Genomic DNA, 21,005 nt, shown 5'->3' with positions numbered 1-21,005 from the left:
ACTGCTGTCCTGTGCTGTCTGCACCCCAAACACAGTGGGCCCAGTCTGTGTCCTTTAGCCTTTGGGCTAGGATCGAATGGTTTGTGTGGCTCTCGCCATGAATGAACATCACACACAGAAAATGCATGTGACACTCTATTCCACCCTGCTATAAGGGTTAGTATTACATATGTATCGGCTTATTTACAGTGTGTGAGGTTGTTAACCATGAATATAAATATACTTAGTCACAACATGACTGGGTTACATTGCAGTTCAGTTCCCTAATAAAAAAATCATCTCTGTGTAAATGGGTGTCTTGCAGAGTCTGTAATGCTGACGGGGCTTGCAGTGGGCACTGCTGCAAACGGACTGGTTGACCTAAATGCCGCTCCATACTGCCCCTGTCATATCCTGCCAGTGTGTGTGTCACTTCCCCCAGCAGTTTATAGCAGCTTTCACCATGGGGGGGGGGGATCCCGATTGCTTCTCAGAAACAAACAAATGTAGTTTTTGGTTAAAATATCCACTTTCAGCACAACAAGAGCACATTGTACCACTATTTCTACCAAGTTAACTAGCTTTTTGTGGTCGGTACAAACTCAACTGTATTTTGCTGAAAAATCAACATAGCCCAGGGAGTAATATTAAGTATTTTACAGTCACAGCAGAAAACTCTAGTAGATATCGAAACTTAATTTTTGTAATAGAGGCTTTGCGTGGTTAAATCTCACTGTAAAGCCAAATTTATCTGCATCAAAAGGATGGCATCTTGTATTTATAACAGAATAAGGGGTTTTGTTTCTAACTTTGAGTCCCACTGATTTCTCTTCAAAGATCAAGGCAGGAAAACATCAGCGTGGAAACATCAACTGAATGACAACGGCTGAGTAAGACGGCGACCATGTCTGCTTCCACACAGACCCTGGCATTCACATTCTGTCTCCTTTTATGTTTTGGAACAGCCCCCCACTTCCCCCCTTCTCTACAAAAGAAGGTTGAAAAGCAAAGGAGGGGAGTGGGAAGAAAAGAGGAGCGACAGAGCGAGGGGCGAATGAAGAGAAATGCAGGTTTGTCCTCGGGCAGCATGCTGTGATGTAAGAGAAACACAGGCAGAGAGGGGAAGAAAGAGGGAGCAAAGAGGAGGAGGAGAGATGGCATTCAGTGCAGCCAGTGCATCTTTTGCATGTGTGTGTGTGTGTAAGGTCGTGCACTGACTCATGAACGCACAGATTTCTGTTGACATAATACAGTAAAGAACTGGTTGTGTCTGCACAGGCTGAAGATTCCCGTAAAGGGCTATTGTTAGCAACAGGCTGCCTACTGAGAGCTTCAAATATTGTTTTTGAAATTGTTCATGCATCTTTAAGCCTGCATTGGAAACTAAGGGTGAGGTCATATCTGAAATCTCTTTGTATGTGTGTGTGGTGTAATGTCAGAGTTTCACTGTGAAGCAACCTGACGGAGTGTGGTGTACGAAACAGGCTTCAGGGCATGGGTTGAAACTTGGCCTGCTAATTCTAAAACACACACACACACACCTCAGATTTCTGTGAACCGTTTCTCTGAACAAGTTCCAGCATCTACCTTTCTCTGGTCTGTCAGCATACTGAACCTCACAACTCATCTCACAGTACCTTTTTCCCCCTTTTCTCTTATGTTTGACCATTTCATTATTTACCACTTGGTCTCAGCTTATTTAGTTTAATTTATGGCAATAATGGCCAATGTGGGCTATTCAAAGTGACAGCACTCACATGGGGAATGGTTTATAAGCTTCTACATGATCTAATCATGACATTATTTAATCATTTAACATAAAGATGAGGACAAGAAGACAAGAGTCTAACAGGAAGAACATGAATATTGAACCTAATTGGTTTCCTTACATAAATTTAGGATCTTTAAAACACAGACGGAAACTTCTTTAATCATCTCTTTAGTTTTTTTAAACCTGTTTTGCTGGATGGAACATTTTATAATTGCACTCAAATAAAAGAGCAATATTTGATTACTGTTTGCTGTAGTCAGAACACAATAAAATTGGACACATATTCTGCTTTTTAACAAGAACGCTCAACTTTAAGTTAATCTAAGTGCAATTAGAGAGAGAGAGGGGGTATGAAAAATAAGTTTTACTTCTTCATTCCCCTTTTCAGACAATTTCCATTAATCGATTTCATTTCCCTGGCTGTATAAACAGTTTTTTTTTTTCTATTTATGTTGAGGTGAATGTAGTTAGTTTGAAAATTGCTGTTTGGGTTGTTTGATGTTGACTGTGTTTTTGAGTGTATTTTGTTGATTAATATTTTGTTGTTTATTGTTGTTTGTCAAAAACATATCTGAATTCCTTTTTAACCATTCATTCATTTATTTATCATTTGCTGACTATTATTTACAGCATTAACTCCAAACCAATGATGAAAAGTTTACATTATTACGTTTTTCTATTAGTTAATATATAGTTTATCCTTTAACAAAAACTTAGAAAATAACTTGAATTTCAAAAATAGTTTTTCATGTTGAATTAATCCATCCTGGAAGGTTTCCTTTGGCCATGTTTCTTTTTCTTTTTTTTTTTTAAGTCATCCAAAATATTCCACATTCCTTCCTCCTTCTTTATCTGTGTCTGTTCTGCTCCTTCATCTCCTCCAGCTCTGTTTTGTGTCGACCTATGCTTTCAGAAACCCGATAAGCAGCTGATACATATGTGCCACACCACGCCCTCTTAAGTAGCATCAACATTTGTCCATCCAGCCCTTTGGAATACTCCCTGCTTTTCTCTCCTTCAGACTCTCTCTCTCTCTCTCTCTCTCTGTCCAGGCTTTTAAGACGTTCGTAAAAGGAGGTCTTATTGACAAAACAATTGCTCGGCGGGGCTTAAACACTGCCTTTAAAGGGGTATTATTAAATTGCAGGCAGGAAGGAGAGGGGCAGCCAACAAGGGAAACCTGATGACCTCGACATTGATTTTTACATCACCGGAGCGTTAGGAGAACTTAGCGCAGAGATACTGACTGCATCCACAGAGAGACTTTTTATATGATGCACATTGAGCTTTTAGCTGCTGCCTGTATTTAATGCTGTATAATTGTGTTGCGTCTAAAACACTTTGATAGGGTGGCTGCAGTTAGATATGCATTCAGATAAACCTGAGTCTATTTCAATCAGCGTTAGCTCTATATTGTGAACCACTAGTTAAACTCAAGATTACTTCTCTCCGTAAACTTGTGATGCTTGGGGTTTATTTTGATAAAGATTTTTCTTTCTCTTAAAATATAATTAATACATATTTTTTTCAAAATTTGCTTCTTATATCATTATAAAACCTTAATGTAAAAATGTTTTTGTATTATTTGACTAAGGTATTTAACCTTTACAGTCAGTAACAAATAACAGCTTTCCCTTTTTTACCCACAGGGTTGATTCTTTCTAAATTTTAGTTTTCTTTCCATAAAATTGACCTGCAACTCTTTTTTAAGCTTCTCACCTCTTTATTAAGGATACTTTGATTTACTCCCATTTTCTGCTGATGCAAAGGTGTCTAATTGAACTTTGTGCTATTAATCTAGATTATTTTGAGTCCTCTTTTAAGGAGCATATTCATAATTACACAGAAAGGCTGAAAACTTTATTCATTTTTATTGAGAATGAAGTCTTTCTTTTCTTTAAATGTAAAATTGAAACAGGAAAATTGATTCTTTCCCCTGTTCTTACAGAGGAAATACTGAATTAATCTATTTGCTTCACATGTTGGACTTCATGGAATTGAAATGATTTACTAGCCAAAGCTGTTTACTCGTCATTGTTTTTAACTCATTAATACCTGCAGGGTCTTAGAAATTCCTGTAATAATCTTTAACCCTAATTAAAGCTATGCTAAACTTTCTGTAAAGTGGGTTAAAAATCTGTAGGCATGTTTCTTTCTTGTATGATCACCATTAAGTTAACCTTTCTAAGTAAATTAAAAGGAAAAAGTTCTGATTCAACAAGGTTCATGCTATTTTGTGCAGGGTGCTCTACCTGTCCACGCAATGTATCTCTAACTTTTCTCATCTCTAACTTTTCTCATTCTTTTCCTGCTCTGTATGAATCTCTCACCATTAAAATTGAGATTCCCTGGTGTGGCGTACTTCTGCCAATAATTCATGAGTGATCTGCGCCCCTTGCCGGCCTTTAGCATTTTTATTTAATCTTGCCGTGCCCCACCACGTGCTCGCTCATCAATAATGCACGGAGACATGTGTGTTAACACATCCGCGATGCGTGAGAGAAAAGAGCAAAGGGAGAGAGTTATACGGCTGTGCAGCAGATAGAAGCACATGATGATAAAGAGATTGTGTATTCGTAGCGTTGTGTAGCTGTACCATGTGACGGGACGTACATTTTGTCTGTAACCGGCACATGCTTTTCATCTTTAAACCCTCCTCTGCTGGGATGATATAAACACGGATGACCCGTGGTTCATTTGTGGCCGTTTGACATGAATTAAACTCAAATGACTTCAGTACAACTCCGAGCCACACTCCCATTAAGAGCTCTTCTCCCACTGAAGTGGAATTGGGTTTGCGCACAGACAGTTACACTTGCAGAGCGGATATAACCGAACACATGTCCGTGTGTTTTTGAGTGTTTGTGAGTGTGAATTTGATCAGGTCTACGTGTGAACAAGTGTGATTTTCCAATAGCCACTGACAAACAGAATCACATCTAGGGAAATTGACTTCCCTAAATCAGTGGGTCAGGAGGTAACATCACTAAGGGTTGCTATGGAGACACCCAATGACGGGGCTTCCCATCCAGCACAACAACACGCCTGTGAAATGGCAGTTTCCCTAACATAACCTACCTCAGTCTCCTCTCCTCAGCTCTCTGTCTTTTTTTTTAATTTTTTCCCCACCTCTCTTCCTCCACTTCTAATCATTTGCTTCCTGCTATTATCTCAGTCTCCTCTTTTTCTTTGTATTTCTTTAATTCTCAATCATCCTTTCATGCCACTACTTGCGGCTCACTTGCTGAAACAACCAAACCATGCATGGAAATCTGCCTGTGGACAAATACCCACACACATACACACACACTTGTATACAGCGAGATGTGAGGGGGCAGCAAGATCCCAGCGTGCAGGGTTTAACAGCTAATACCCCTTAGATTAACCACCCCCGGTTCCTCTCTCTCACACACTCGCTCAGATGCACACGACATCTTCCGCAAACCAAGATTAGCCACCTACGATTTGCACAGTGTGTGTGGTTTTCTCCCTCTCTCTCTCTCACACACTCACACAAGCCTTCAGGGTTTGTTGCCATACCCCTACAAATAAACAAAACAAATGAGAGCACACACACTCAGGCTTAAGTGACCAAGCTCCAGTTCATGTGACTGTCCGTCTGTCTGAGTCTCTCTATTGCAGACATACCCACGGACACTATCACAGCTGTAAGAAGTGATCCCCTTTGGATTTCAGAGGTGGGGGGTCACGTGATTTGATAACCTCCACAGGATTCCCTCTGGTCAGGATGCAGAGTGTGTGTGTGTGCTGGGTTTAATACTTCATAGACTGATACATCATATCCTAATCTAACGCCTTTCTATCTCTGAGGTCTCAGATTGAACAATGGTTGGGAATAATGTTAACATCATTAGATGGCTGGTAATGAGGGTCTATCAGACCTCATCTTTTCCCCTCCTTCTTGTCCTTATCTTACCCTTTTACTCTTCATCTATTTTTCACTCTTGCCAGGCTGGTCATCACTTTCTTCCACTGCCTCCCCTCCACTCTTTCATGCACGTACCTTGCAAGGCACTTTCAAGGATTATTTTAAGGGCTGCACAGATCAAACACATTCTGCCAGGGCCGTGCCTCAGTTACCCTGGCTTCAGCCCCTTTAATTAGACATGGCTAATAACGCTAAGCATGTGCTGATAGCTATCTCTCTGATAAGACTGGCTGCACCAAGGCATAGGGCCCCTTTCTACCTTTAACACTGTTACCTAAGGTTAAAACGGATAGTTAGCAACCTTATTTTATGAGCCTAAGCAGTCACACTTGTTTGCAATTAGCTGCCAATTTTCAAAGGCAGGTTAGCAGCCAGGCTATAGACTTCATAGTTTCGATCCTTGTTAACAAGGATGACTTTAAATGCTAAAGGTCTCATGAAAAAAACTGTAGGTAATAGAGGTGTAAGATACACTGATAGTAAGAAATTACATTAAAGGAATAGTACACCCAAAACATGATTAGCCTTCATTTTCTACTCACCCCCATGCTGAACAAAACTCTGGAGTACTTTTTTGATATCTCAAATGCATCTGGAGATCTGGGAGGCTTCTTGCTGTCTGCTGACATTCAAATAATGGAGGTCTATGGCGCCCGAGACAGAAAGGTCCATAAAAGTCCACAAAAACGTGTCAATATTCCTCCATACTGCTCGTCCAATGTAATCCAAGTGTCCTGAGTGGGTAGCATCCAGAATTTACTCGAAACGAAGTCATTTAGAACGTTTTAGAGCCTAAACAGTAGTGTATAGGATTTCCTAATAGCGCCCCCATGCGCGCTCACGATTCTACGGAAGCCGGCAGACCAAACCAGCGCATTCAGCTCGGCAAAGAACTCATGCTCTTCCTCAACACTGAAGTCCTCAGACATTTTTCTTTCGTTGTTTCTTTCTTTGCACAGGTAAACAGCACATTTCTTCTTCTACGCTTGCATTATCGGCAGAGCAGACGCTGAATGCGCACGTTCTTCCGGTTTGGTCTGCCGGCTTCCGTAGAATCGTGAGCGCGCATGGGGGCGCTATTACGAAATCCTATACACTACTGTTTAGGCTCTAAAACGTTCTAAATGACTTCGTTTCGAGTAAATTCTGGATGCTACCCACTCAGGACACTTGGATTACATTGGACGAGCAGTATGGAGGAATATTGACACGTTTTTTTTGTGGACTTTTATGGACCTTTCTGTCTCGGGCGCCATAGACCTCCATTATTTGAATATCAGCAGACAGCAAGAAGCCTCCCAGATCTCCAGATATCAAAAAAGTACTCCAGAGTTTTGTTCAGCATGGGGGTGAGTAGAAAATGAAGGCTAATCATGTTTTGGGTGTACTATTCCTTTAAGTTGTGCCATCTTGTTGCAATGTTCTCTAAAGGGGAGCGCTTTTTGTTTCTACGTCCAACATCATTATTTCAGACAAAAAAAAAAAAAATGTTTTACTGTAGATGCCCAGTGAACCAAGTAAACTAATGAAGACTGCTAATCATTGAAGTTAGCACTACCAGTTTCAACAGAGATGGGTAGAGCACCCAAAAAGCTTGCTCTAAGGCTTGCACTACAGATTTGTATCCGACTAAAAGTCAAAAATAGTTGCTCAAGAAAGTATTCAAATAACAGCAAAAAGGTAATTGCAAAATTACTTCTCAGGTACTGAGTATTTGCTCAAATAAATACTCTTAAGATCATGGTAAAATACAACTAATCTAAATTTAAAAAAAAAATACTCGCGTAAATGTTGTTATTATACACCTTTGAGCATATATAGCCAGTACAAAAGTATAAAAAGCTAACAGACTTGTTTCAAACAATTAATACACACTATGTTTATATACGGAAGGCAGACAGGAAGTTAGCATCAGGTAGTACATTTATATCATCGTTATAGCCAAATAATATTTAATTCTAAACACATAAAATAAAGTGCACTGCATGCACATTAGAGTTATGTAGACATAATGTTGTATTTTTTCAATAAATATATAGATTTCTAGAACTGAACTGAGATTATTCTAACATGTTTAGGTTATTTGGGCTTTGCGAAACCCTTATATTGTAAAAAAAAAAAAAAAAAAAAAGGAAATTCAAAAGCTTAAGAAAATCTTGTCTTGTTTAATGACCCCTTCGTTTAGGTTGTTTTTGATGAGCTGAACATATCGTTAAGAACTACTTATATCTCATAACAGAACAATAATAAATGAGAAGTGTATTTCCTCATTCTGGCTAAGTACTGTCATTGACTGAGGCAATTAAACCCAAGGATGAAAACGAATGTTAATTACAGGAATGTTAAAACAGAATCTGTGAACCCCGAATGAATTGGCCAAACCTCTATAATTACCCTTTAAGCCACCACTTTTCAAGTGATCATCCTCATCTAACTTGCACATGCTGAATGGTGTTATTGGATTTTTTTTTTTTTTAAAGATAGTTAATTTACATGGATGGTCATGTTGGGGTTGAGTTAAGCAGTTGGTTTGGAAAAAACACTCCAGGCCATTTCTCCTTAGACGGATTGATCTAGGTGAGGAGAATTCAGTAAGAGAAAGAAGAAAATAGGGGAGGAGGGGAGGCATTAATTCCAATCATTAAGAACTAGGATAGCCCGGGGGCGACCCCCCCCCCTCCTAAAAACATCGACTGAATGTAAACTCTGAGATGTCTTACCAGTTGTTCACTTGTAGGATAGTAAGGCCTGTGTCCTGCGCCAGCTGTTTCTTCTGTTCTTCTGAGGGGTAGGGATGCTGCAGGAAGGGAAAGAAATATGTTAAAAAAAAACTGAACACAAATTGCTTAATGAAGCTCCTTGTTTTGTGGAGAAAGAGTTTGATGTGCTTTTTAACAGCAGTCAGCCAAAATAAGGTAGAAATAAGTTGTGTGATCTCAGTCTCATTTAATGCATACGTGCCAGTACGCCTGTGTGCGTATCTAGATGTATACTGTAAGTCTGTGTGAGCATGAGCACATTAATAAGCTCCCCACACACAATTCATTAATGAAATATGAAATCATGTAATTAATGGCAGCCAAAAAGGCAAGCCAATTAGAAAGTTAAGTGAAGTGGAGAACCAGCTCTGGTAATTAGGCAGCCTCTTACACAAATATATTGGCATCAAGCCCCCCCCCCTACCCTTCACCCTGCTGCATATGTAATCAGTGAGTGGGGAATGTGTAGCCTTAACCCAGTGGATCACAGACAAGTGAAGATTGTTAACACTCATATAGTCACTCATATAGTCTTTTTTTCTTGCTAATAAAGCTCATAACGTTGTTAAGTTTGCTCTTTTTGTTGTTGCTTTGTTTGTTACGTTCTCGCTATGAAATATCAAGTACAGGTGCTGGTCATAAAATTAGAATATCATGAAAAAGTAGATTGATTTCAGTAATTCCATTTAAAAAGTGAAACTTGTATATTATATTCATACATTACATACAAACTCATATATTTCAGATGTTTATTTTGTTTAATTTTGATGATTACAAATGACAACAAATGAAAATCTCAAATTCATCATATCAGAAAATTAGAATATTGTGAAAAGGTTCAAAATTGATGGCCCCTGGTGCCACACTCTAATCAGCTAATTAACTCAAACCACCTGCAAAAGCCTTTAAATGGTCTTTCAGTCTAGTTCTATAGGCTACACAATCATGGGGAGACTGCTGACTTGACAGTTGTCCAAAAGACGACCATCGACACCTTGCACAAGGAGGGCAAGACACAAAAGGTCATCGCTAAAGAGGCTGGCTGTTCACAGAGCTCAGTGTCCAAGCACATTAATAGAGAGGCGAAGGGAAGGAAAAGATGTGGTCGAAAAAAGTGTACAAGCAAGAGAGATAACCGCACCCTGGAGAGGATTGTGAAACAAAACCCATTCAAAAATGTGGGGGAGATTCACAAAGAGTGGACTGCAGCTGGAGTGAGTGCTTCAAGAACCACCACACACAGACGTATGAAAGACATGGGTTTCTGCTGTCGCATTCCTTGTGTCAAGCCACTCTTGAACCACAGACAGCGTCAGAAGCGTCTTGCCTGGGCTAAAGAGAAACAGGACTGGACTGCTGGTGAGTGGTCCAAAGTCATGTTCTCTGATGAAAGTAAATTTTGCATTTCCTTTGGAAATCAAGGTCCCAGAGTCTGGAGAAAAAGAAGAGAGGCACTTCATCCACGTTGCTTGAAGTCCAGTGTAAAGTTTCCACAGTCAGTGATGGTTTGGGGTGCCATGTCATCTGCTGGTGTTGGTCCATTGTGTTTTCTGAGGTCCAGGGTCAACGCAGCCACATACCAGGAAGTTTTAGAGCACTTCATGCTTCCTACAGCTGACCAACTTTTTGGAGATGCAGATTTCATTTTCCAACAGGACTTGGCACCTGCACACAGTGCCAAAGCTACCAGTACCTGGTTGAAGGACCATGGTATCCCTGTTCTTAATTGGCCAGCAAACTCTCCTGACCTTAACCCCATAGAAAATCTATGGGGTATTGTGAAGAAGAAGATGCAATACACCAGACCCAACAATTCAGAAGAGCTAAAAGCCACTATTAGAGCAACCTGGGCTATCATAACACCTGAGCAGTGCCACAGACTGATCGACTCCATGCCACGCCGCATTGCTGCAGTAATACAGGCCAAAGGAGGCCCAACTAAATACTGAGTGCTGTACATGCTCATACTTTTCATGTTCATACTTTTCAGTTGGCCAACATTTCTATAAATCCTTTGTTTTTATTGGTCTTCAGTAATATTCTAATTTTCTGATATGATGAATTTGAGATTTTCATTAGTTGTCATTTGTAATCATCAAAATTAAACAAAATAAACATCTGAAATATATGAGTTTGTATGTAATGTATGAATATAATATACAAGTTTCACTTTTTAAATGGAATTACTGAAATCAATCTACTTTTTCATGATATTCTAATTTTATGACCAGCACCTGTACATCATCCCTACCTTTTGTTCTCCAGCTTAAGATAGGAGGAGGGAATTCCCAAGAAATGTGCAACACCTTCTCATTGAGTCAATTAGTCCAAAAGTGTGGGCTTTAAAGGATTGGTTAATTTTTATTTCTTTTGAACAGCTTCTGGAAAATGTCATTTTGGTACCAAAGCTGCGCAATAAATGTTTCACAAAAATCAGCCTTTCATATCGGCTTTATCAATAATTATTGACTTGTGTTTTGGTTAACAGTATGAAATAAAAACTAAGGGGAAAAAATAGAATTTAAATTCTAACCCTTACCCTATTTGACCTTTAATCTTAAAATATATCTCAGCCCTTTTACTGGCATTGCATAGTTTAATGTTAAGTTAAAAAGGCAAAATCTTTTCCCTAACATGCAGTGTGTTTCTGGATCCTACTTCTGTAAAACTATATCATATGTGTTTTCTATTGATCTTTTAATATTGATCATGTTAAATATACCAATATTGATGTATTACCCAGCTCTAAAAGGTAATAGTTCATCATAATATCAGTGGCACAGAAATATGGTGGACAATACTATCAGTCTAAAACTCCAATAGAGATCATTAGTATGTTTATTCCAGCATGTTGTATCTTTTCCCCGGCATGTTTTAATTTATTTAAGTTCAACCTGCTGAGTTTGCAGTAAATTTTAGGAACCTTTTGTTCTAGCTTTGACATCTGAGTTTGCATTGTCTCTGTGTGAAAAACATCCAAAATTAACTCTTTAACACCTTTAATGAAAAATATTTTACGGATGAAGAGTCTGTGATGATACCAAATGGAGTAAAATCTTGCCGTCTTAAAAGATGCAATGCCTCAAAGGTTCATCTATGAAAGCACTATAGGGTTCCTTTACACCCAGTGTCAAACCATGTTAAGATCACACATATCCACACAAAGAGATTTAACTTATGTATTAATGCTTCATACCGTTGACTTCACATACCAACTTCTTTTTTCAGAAGTCTTGCGTAAGAGCTCTGGTAAGTTAGACTCCTAATATTTGGACTTATAAAGGAAATGTGAATACATATTGTTCTGATTCTTGGAGGGTTAAACTAAGCCTGTTTTGAAGTGATTTTCCGGCTTTTAAAACTTCCCCCAGCCATAAGCCAGCTGAAAACAGCTAAAACTGAGCCACCTGTTTAAATATATAGTGGGCGGATATGCACTTAAGGAGTATGTGGATTTATGTTACAGTGTGTGGTATTATGGTTGCTTGGTCTCTTTCATGCAGCACAGTGTCCGGTTGATGAGTAAGACATGTCATGGTTTCTGCTGGAGACCATAAGCAGGCCATAAAAAGAGAAGAGGAATGACGAAGGTAAGCAAAGAGGGAACGATCTGAAAACACTCGATATTATTGTACGTACAATAATATAAGATATGTTGATTAAACAAAATGAATTAAAAGGGTTTCTTTTACTCCTATTTGCTATATGAAAACAATAAATACCAAAGGGAAAAAAAACTTCATGTATGGTTATCTATTTTCATGACATTTATTACTTTCATCCCAAAATAAGCTGAGCAACAGTGACATCGCACATGTGGTACACAGTATGCCTAACAGGCCGATACACTCATGATAGTCAATCAGACAAGAAAAATCAGTCCGGCGCCAGTCTTTTCATTTTTTTTTTATTACAGTTTTTTCAGCGCATAATGAACAGGATTGTGTTTAATGCTGAGCAGGGAGGAGAGAGCGTGAGAGGAGACTCATTTTTCTCTTTCCCCCAGCATTCCCTTATCCATGTGATTGGTTGCGGGGAATGGAAACACAAGGAGGCTAATTTCATGCGCTAAGTTATAATTGCATTGTCGCCTCTGGCCAAATTTGTGTCCACTTCACTTCATCAAACATTTTTGTACTCCTCTAGATATGTATGTGTGTGTGTGAAGACATTACTGTGTAATACGCTGGTGAAGATTCTCAGTCATCCAGGTCATAGTCATTCCAAAAAAAGAAAATGAAAACAATCCACTGGACTTAGTTTTCAAGTTTGAAGACGTTTCGCTTCCCATCCAAGAAGCTTTTTTCAATTCCAAATGACAGGAATAGCGTTGAGTTCAAGGTTTTCTACAGCAGCCCAACAAAGCCGTGTTTTGATTTTGAAAACATGCAAATTGAAACAGTTGAATGGGTCGTAAAAAAAAAAAATCCAAACGACCAAAGTCAAATTTGAAAAAAAAAAAAAACGCAAAAAAAATGCTGTGATGCATAAATTGATGCAGAGGTATATTTCTATATGCTGTAAATCTTTTTATCAGTGTATCTGTCAGTTTTCCAAAAACCTCTGAGGAAATTAATATTTACAAATAAAGGATCCACAAAATTGACCAAATACAGTAAAGGGTATTGTGAAGGGCTGCAGCCTCCTTACAAGCAGAAATCACATCATTTCCCTGCTGACATACTATCAAGTAATCATGTGAAAAAAGGACGCCTTAAAAATTCTCCCATTTTCAAGAAGGAAATCTGACCAAACATGTAAAGATCAATGAGTCCATTCTGCGTGTCATAAAACTGAAGGAAGGACTGTCTTCCTCGTGATACCGAGGGGGCTTTAGCAATGCCAAGGGCCACAGCTCAGCACAAATACATCCTTTTTTAATGGTCTTCTCTCTGCAGCTTCTAGGCATGCACACAAAAACCGATACACAAGGCTAGTCACATTCTTATCTGAATTTTAGGCAGTGAGAAAATTGTTCCTGTTGGATAAGCGTGATTTTAGGGATGCCAAAAAGCAAGCAAGCTGATGTAATTATGAAGTTTTTTTTTTTTTTTTTTGAAACACTCTGTAGGCCTTTGCATCACTGTTTGGTCTGTTTTTCTTTTGTTTTTCTTAACCATAAGTGTAGTGAAAATATCCCAATTCGGTGATAATAGAAAGTTCTAAAACAGATGCTAACTCTATCACTGTAAATGGTTAAAAGGTAACAAGTTGTGGTAAGATTCTTTATACAAATCATTAGGATTTTGTAGCTTAGAACATGGTAACCAGAGACTGACAGTAACTGGACAATGTTTCAGGAGACATCAAGCCCTGAGATCTTGTTACATCCCTAACAGGTAGTGGAGATTTCTGAGTACTTTCACCTTCTTTGCTGTATCGTTTAACATCTTTCATTCCTTTATAGTTTGCCTCCTTTTAGGTTTTCATTCCTGACCAGCGTATGCTTAACTTGTTGTCCTCCTTATTTCTAAGCCTCCAAATTAGCTCCTATCTGACAGAACTGTCATTTCATTTTTCACCCTGAAACAAGTCATCCTGTTTTGCTATTGTCTTTGAGTGATTCTGGCTGTGGTTTAGTGGGTTGGCCTGAGAGGGGGTGGGGGTTAAGGAAGGCCTTCGGTGCGAAAAGCAATAACATGTTCTTTAAAAGAACAGATGGAAAGTCTCTGCTCATCCTTCCCTCCCCTCCTTCTTCCCCAAGCCTATCTTAATGATATGTCTTCTCCAAATATACAACTCCTTTCATGAGAATTTCCACTCTGCTTGCTGCTCTCTACAGGGCTCAGAGCATATGGGTGCCAGGGGGAGTGGAACTGCTTCTTCTTCTCCTTCCTCCTCTTCTCCATCTCATCAAATGTGTGTGAGTGGGTGTGAGCCTGCAACCCTCCTTTGCTTTGTGTGTCCATTATGACCGAACAATGATATGCTTTGCGAGTCAGCCTGCGTACAGTCAGCATTTATTTGCTCACTCTCATTGGAGCCACTTGGCTTACCGGGCACACGTGTGAGCTCATAGGGACAGATGTGTGTGTGGGTGAGTAATCGAGGTTCAGTAACATCCCCCTCCCGGTCTGAACATCTTCCTCCCAGATCTCCTTAGACAAGAACAAGAGGGAGACGAAGAGAGGAGGGAAAGGGAGTGAGAAGCAACGGGGTGGAAGTTCGGAGAAAATGTGGAAACGGATATCTGGAGCCCCAGGGTTCAACAAAGAGATTAGAGCAAAAAAATATTCTCTAGGAACCATTTTCTGGTCCTCCTGTTACATGTCTAACCTACAGTATACCCAAACCATTATTGTGGAAAAAACAGAAAGAGGGCTGTGAAAATGGTTTAAACGTAAATGTAAAACCAAAGGTTCTTTTATTGTCCATCAATAAACATTAAACTGCATCAATAAAATAAATGGAAATACAGCACAACCTTTTGTTGGTAATCAATAAAAAGGTAAACATTTTAAAACAAATCTGATTTTATGACGAGTCCTTGAAAAACAAACCAAACAAATCTGATTCAAGATGGCCATAAAAGTTGCTCATAACAACAGGAAGGTAAACGAAAGCACTGATAGACATCAGATATCTGGATTTTTGCCCGGGTTCATGCTTTTCTGGTCAGTATATAAAAGTTTTTGTTAGAAACTCAGAGCCCTATAGATATAGGCTATAGATATCTTCAATGTACCTTTTTTTTAAGGAAACCTGAACAGTTTCTATGATATTCTAAGAGAGGCCCTGATAGAATTTTCTGCAAGCTTGGTGCAAACTTAATGGAACGTCATTGATAATCTTACCATGCTAAATTATCAATGATGCATATTAAAAATAGATATTAAACTCTTTACTTTCTAAGCTTTACATTTCAGGAACATGTTACTGGAGTTAAGTGAACTTTATACATCTAATCAAATATACATTTAAAAGAAAATAAGAACGCAGTTCTGCTGACATAATATCCGAACACTATATTAACGTTTTGGTGCTAATTAGCCAAGTGTTAGATGGCCTATTTGTGTTGACTAGAGTTTAGCTACTCTAGTCAACACAAAATATATATATTTCATAAAAAAATAATCGAACCTCCTTGAATTGATGTGAAGGTTGTTAAAAATTTAGAGTCTAATGTAGACCATGTACTACTGAATAGTGTAGTGTATTATGGCCTGAAGTATGATTTGTCATTAAGCTCTAAATTTAACTGCATAGTTCATTTCAAGCTTTTTGATTTTAAAAAAGGAAGCAAATTAAACAAATTGTATGTTTAAACAAAACGCAGTTCCTCACTTTATAGTTTGGTTCCTGAATAACTGGTAGATCATTTCAGATATATAATTAAAAACATACACCACAACATTTCCAAAACACTTTATCTCAGTGTGTGTATAATTACACCCTTGTGCATTCCCTTCTTAGCCATTAGGTGTGATCATTGCATTTTCTTCTATTTAAAGCTGAGCTTCCCAAGCCTATGTGCATCATGTTAAAAGGCTTGACACGCCACATTAGCCTTATAAAACAGCAACCATTGAGCAATGGGAGGAGGGTGGAGGAATACCAAAGAGGAAAATCATATGTTGTTGCAATGTACCATCCCTCGAAGAGAGGTTGTGACAGTGCGCAATCTGTGGATAGCAGACATGGGTCAATGATATTTTAAGTCGGCTTACTTTCCACCAGATGGTTGGTCTTGGCCACAAGGCACAAAGATGCCAAAAAATTGAATGATTCATAGTAAACAACTTTTAATTAGAGCACATCTCTGTTTCCAAAAAGAGTTTTAATTGCTGTAACTATCCTGCCACTACAACCTGATGCTAACATGGCAGAGTCCACAGAGTCAACTGGTAAAATCTCAATGGAAACCAAGCTGTCCATCAGGAATGCCTGACAGCTAATCCCGAGGCCTTTTGGCTGCATCATACCAAACTGTCTAATACACATACAGATACACTGTGGAGCCTGCCAGACATGTATGAGATGACTTTAAATATTTGGGGAAGCAAGCACTAACAAATGTCCTGAGCCACTGTGTGTGAGTGGACTTTAAAACCAAGCGTTCCAAACTGTAAGCTTGTGCTGTCTAAGCTACAGCAAGCCTGCACTTTACCAATTTTCCTGCTCATTCAGTTGTAGTTTCATACTTGTGTTTATTCACGCTACTCTGAGAGAACAGCACCATTTCAAATTCCTTTCTGTGTAGGTGGCAACGACTGACATCCCTTTGACTTCATTAGGGAGCAGGGACCCTGCAACAAGGCTGGCTCTGGGAGAAAGGGGGGATTAAAGACAAAAAGAATAGGGGGTGATATTGAACAAAACAACAACAGAGAGAGAGAAAAAGAAACAAAGCAACCCTAACCTAATTTCCTCAGATTCAAGCTGCTCTGATGCAAAACCAAACTGTGGAAAACAGGTCTTCTGAGAGAGTTAAAGTGAGCTAACTACCTCACTGTGACTTAAAACTGAAATCTGAAACAGTTGAGAAAGTTGAAAAGAAAAAGAAAAAAACTCTTAGTGCTACCAAAGCAATGGGAATAGTTTTTTTTATGGCATTGGTCTATGGTAAACCAGCTCAAAACCTGTATGAATAATTCACTAGCCTTTTTAGAGGAGAAGATCTTGATGTATGCATCAAAATTTGCAAACTGAACCTCTTGAAAAATATTTTTGTCATGAATTCTCTGGATTTCTTTTAATTAAATGCAGATGAGGTAAAACAGACAATCATGTAGTTTGAATTCCTTAATGAGCCTCTGTTAGCTTTATGAATTCTAAAAGCACCCTTGTCTATATTGAAATTATATAAATGTAGTTACCGTAGTTATAAAGGCACGTAGTGAGATAAGTCATTAATGGTGTAAAACAAATTGGATTAAACAATTTATTGGCTTCTTGAGGATAATAGATAATTAGTATCATTCAACACAGTCTGAGGGCCTACTGAATGATATGGGGCAAGAGCCATCGCTGAAGTGTCTGCTCTGTTGTTACAGGGCGTTATGATCCAAGAGCCACACGGTTGGGTGAGTTTCTAACCTATATATGGTCGCTTTTAGCACGCTTGAACATGTTTAAGAGGAAGGTTGCAGCATTTAAGGCATGTAAAGAATGAACACGGTTGAAAAAAGCATCTGTATTGTTTGCTGCATGGGAGCAGAGTGCGGTTGCACTGAGTGAGAGTGAAGGCGTGCTTCATTAGTCCTCCCTACTTCAGCTCCAGGGAGGCTAAATTTATTAAGGGGGCCGGATGTTGCACAACACCTGCCGCTGCGCTTCCCTCTGTGCAATAAAGGAAAGGGAGTGCAGCGTGCTAGCTAGCACTAGTGGTAACTGCTGCTCATTGGACTGAGGCTGATGAGCTGGGGCTAATTCAGGGGGTGATTATGTAGTTTGCTGGACCACTAAACCTCTTTAAGCCCGTAATTACTGCCTATTTGAGCAAGGGGGAGGCACTCCAAAGCAATCGGTACTTGCACCAAGCGGTGCAGAGAACAGCAGCCACAGCTGGAGGTGGGCTGCCTCAGGGCTGCCTGGGAATGAGGGGGTATCTAAATGGGAGTAAGAGGAATCTACAAAGGCTCATCGCAGTCAGGTACCACAGAAAGCTGAGAGAAAACAGTAGGATGCCCCTTAGACCACCAGCAAGCTCCAAGCAACAATGCTTGGAGCTTGTATTTTAGCAATGATTTCTAAGTCTAAAAACAAATGTTTTCTTGTTATACACAGATGCAATACAAGTTGCTTGTAAGACTGGGCTGTGTAGAAACTGCATTCACTTACAGGGAAGTTTAAATGCAACAAAAATAAAACTACCATTAAGAATCACCCTGAAAGCATAAAGCCTTCAGATTGAAATATTCTTCAAAGTTTTGAAGTATATGTCATCAAGATCAAAGATTAAAAGCTTGTTTTAGACTCTATGGTGTACACGCGGGCACCTAAATCTCAGATTGCAGCTCAACCATAGGGGAATTCATTTTATTTCACCTGACTTTCAAGAAAATGTGCGTAATAACACTGAAACCTTATCTCTCAGAGGAAGCAATTTAGGGACCAGAGGACATTTTAATAACCTTGGCGATATTATTATGCCATTATCATAATTACCCTTTTGCCCCCAACGTTTTAATTAGAAACTCACCGTTTGCCCTGTGGGGGGCTAAAGGAACCAGAGTTGGGGAATGCTGAAGCTAGGTAAAGGTATTTCAGAATTGTTCCCTTATGCTCTTTGAAGCAGCAAGTTCAGGAAGACAGAAGGGGTAATGTGGTGTTCTTATTGAAAGATGAAGCTTTAACACTCAAGCTCCCTTCCCCCAGATCTCTGTATATCAGAGAACATTTACCCCCCTCCCTACCAGCCCTCTGCCTCCCTCTTTCTCTCCGTCACTTTGCTCTATATTTAGCATTTTGTCAACTATCTGTTGGGCTCCCTCCTTGTCCTCCTCTGTTCTATCCCATCTCCATTTAAGTCGCCTCTTTTACAATTAGCCCTAATGTGATCTGTGCCTGCTTTCTCTTTCAAACGTTTTTCTACATTCCCTTATTTTGCTCTATCCCCATCTTTCCTCATCCTGTCCAACAGTGGGCCTTCTCCATCAGTACACCCCTTTTACAAATCAATGACTTAATCTGTTGTAACTAACAAGTGAGCAGCACCCTCAGCCTAGTATTGCTCTCCAGAAGCATACAGGGTAACAAGAGAACAAAGCTATCAGCTCTTAAATGCTTAATCCTGCAAACTGAGGGAAATTAATGTTAGAATGGGTGAAATAGGAAGATATGGGAAGGAATTCTGGGTTCTACAATGATAGGAATTGTCTTAAAGACAATCAGAAGTAAAAGAAAAAGACAAACGAATGGGCACTGGTGGTGGGGTCTAGACATTTCTCCCCTCGGTTCGACAGTCCAACTCCTCCACCATGAGTTATTGCCTGCCTGCATTCACCTGCTGCTTCACTAGCTACGATTTCCCTCACTCCAATGGACACACCACTATACACAAAAATCCCATGAAAATGCACAAACATTGACATGCATAGTTGTGTGTTTGGTTTTTGTGTGTGAATGGCCCTCACCATAAAGACACACCAGGTCAGCCGGTCAAGAGTGAGCAGACCTGCATCTCATGTCAATATTCATCATAAAATGTTAATCAATAGTATCTAGCTACTCCAGCTTTATGTTAAAGAAATCTTCAATCATATTATTAAAGGACAAGCATTACAATAAGGGTACCCTAGGATTTATTCTTTTAATATTAGCTCACTTTACAATGCCTTTGAAAAAACAAATAAAGTGCACCAATACATTCATTCAAAAATGTAAGGCAAGACAAATGTATGGTATAGTAAAATAAAAATGCCAGGAAGTCATGGAAGAAAGGAGTAATGGGCGAGTGAAGTCAGAGAAGCAGAAGACTTGCATAAAAGATAGGAAGCTCATACAGTCTCTGAGAAAAGGAGTGTTTTGTCTCAGGCGGAGAGAGGGAGCAGGCGAAAGAGAGAAGGTTCACGCATGGGCGAGAATACAAGTGGGAGGAACTGAATTGATAAATTAGTTCAGCCAACGTGCAAACTGATTACCACAACAGCAGAGCCGGAGCATCTATCAAGCGCCGGCATGGAACGAGGCACAAAAGGCACTTACACATTCACTCTGCCTTAACAAAAGAGACATGAGGCTGACAGTTACAAATAATATAATAGCACGACTGCATATGCAATCACACACACCCACCAAATGTATCTGGGGCAAGCTGTGACAGTTTGCTGTAAGTAGAATGTACTGAGCTGCTGACTCCAGACAGAAAATATCCGACAATCCTCTGGATTTCAAACATACTCCAATGGATGAAGGCTAAAAGCTACTGCTAATGTGATTTCACACCTAGCACAATTATTGTACAGTATGAATACTGGCAATCTCGGTTTCCTTGTTGGGTGGTAAACAATTGTGGTGACCTAAAGTTCATTTTAGGATACTGGCCATTTTGCCCCTTTGCCATTTTTCAACCTCGTGAAGGTTTGTTTTTCTTCGTACCACAAAATTCAAGGGAAAAAAAGAATTAGTACCTGCAGAAAAGACACTTACTACTCAATTTGATGACCGATTACTTAAAGAATTTGCTACTATAAGAGAATGAGATAATAATATTAATAAGGAAAAGGACACAAAGTGGCCATGTAATGTTACCAAGCGGTCAACAAATTACCAAAGGTGCAAACTGGCAGGAAGACATATTCCAACAAGCTTGTATATTATTTAGCTTATTTTAATTATTAGCTATATACTCTTGGCTTGCACGTACTGCAGAGACAAACCGATATCTATATAACAGCATAGCATCAGACTAACAACAGACTTGTATAGTTTGTCTTTTTTAGCCAAACTGGCATTCAGGATTCTAAGCAATCCGAGTTGAACATTCAACATAGCTGCCCAGTAAAAAGAATGTGGTTAACGTAGGTCTAATAAGTTAGATAAAATAAGGATCTGCTAACCTTCTGCCATCAGTGGCAGCTATCATATATTTGTAAACATTTTCCAT

The 21,005-nt window shown here is 39.3% G+C and overlaps 1 protein-coding gene across 1 annotated transcript in view; it reads right to left on the bottom strand.

Moving 5' to 3' along the window:
• Positions 1-21,005, bottom strand: part of LOC119798073 (homeobox protein Meis1) — a 96,580-nt gene that overhangs the window by 20,613 nt on the left and 54,962 nt on the right. Inside the window, exon 9 of the mRNA XM_038307414.1 lies at positions 8,420-8,496. Within this exon, the coding sequence (XP_038163342.1) occupies positions 8,420-8,496 (77 nt within the window). The remainder of the gene's footprint in view (positions 1-8,419; positions 8,497-21,005) is intronic.

This window comes from Cyprinodon tularosa, unplaced genomic scaffold (genome assembly GCF_016077235.1).
Source record: "Cyprinodon tularosa strain WSP-4 unplaced genomic scaffold, ASM1607723v1 ctg61, whole genome shotgun sequence".
Classification (NCBI taxonomy): domain Eukaryota; kingdom Metazoa; phylum Chordata; class Actinopteri; order Cyprinodontiformes; family Cyprinodontidae; genus Cyprinodon; species Cyprinodon tularosa.
Note: the sequence above shows the minus strand (reverse complement) of the source record. Positions and strands in the feature narration are given on the sequence as shown.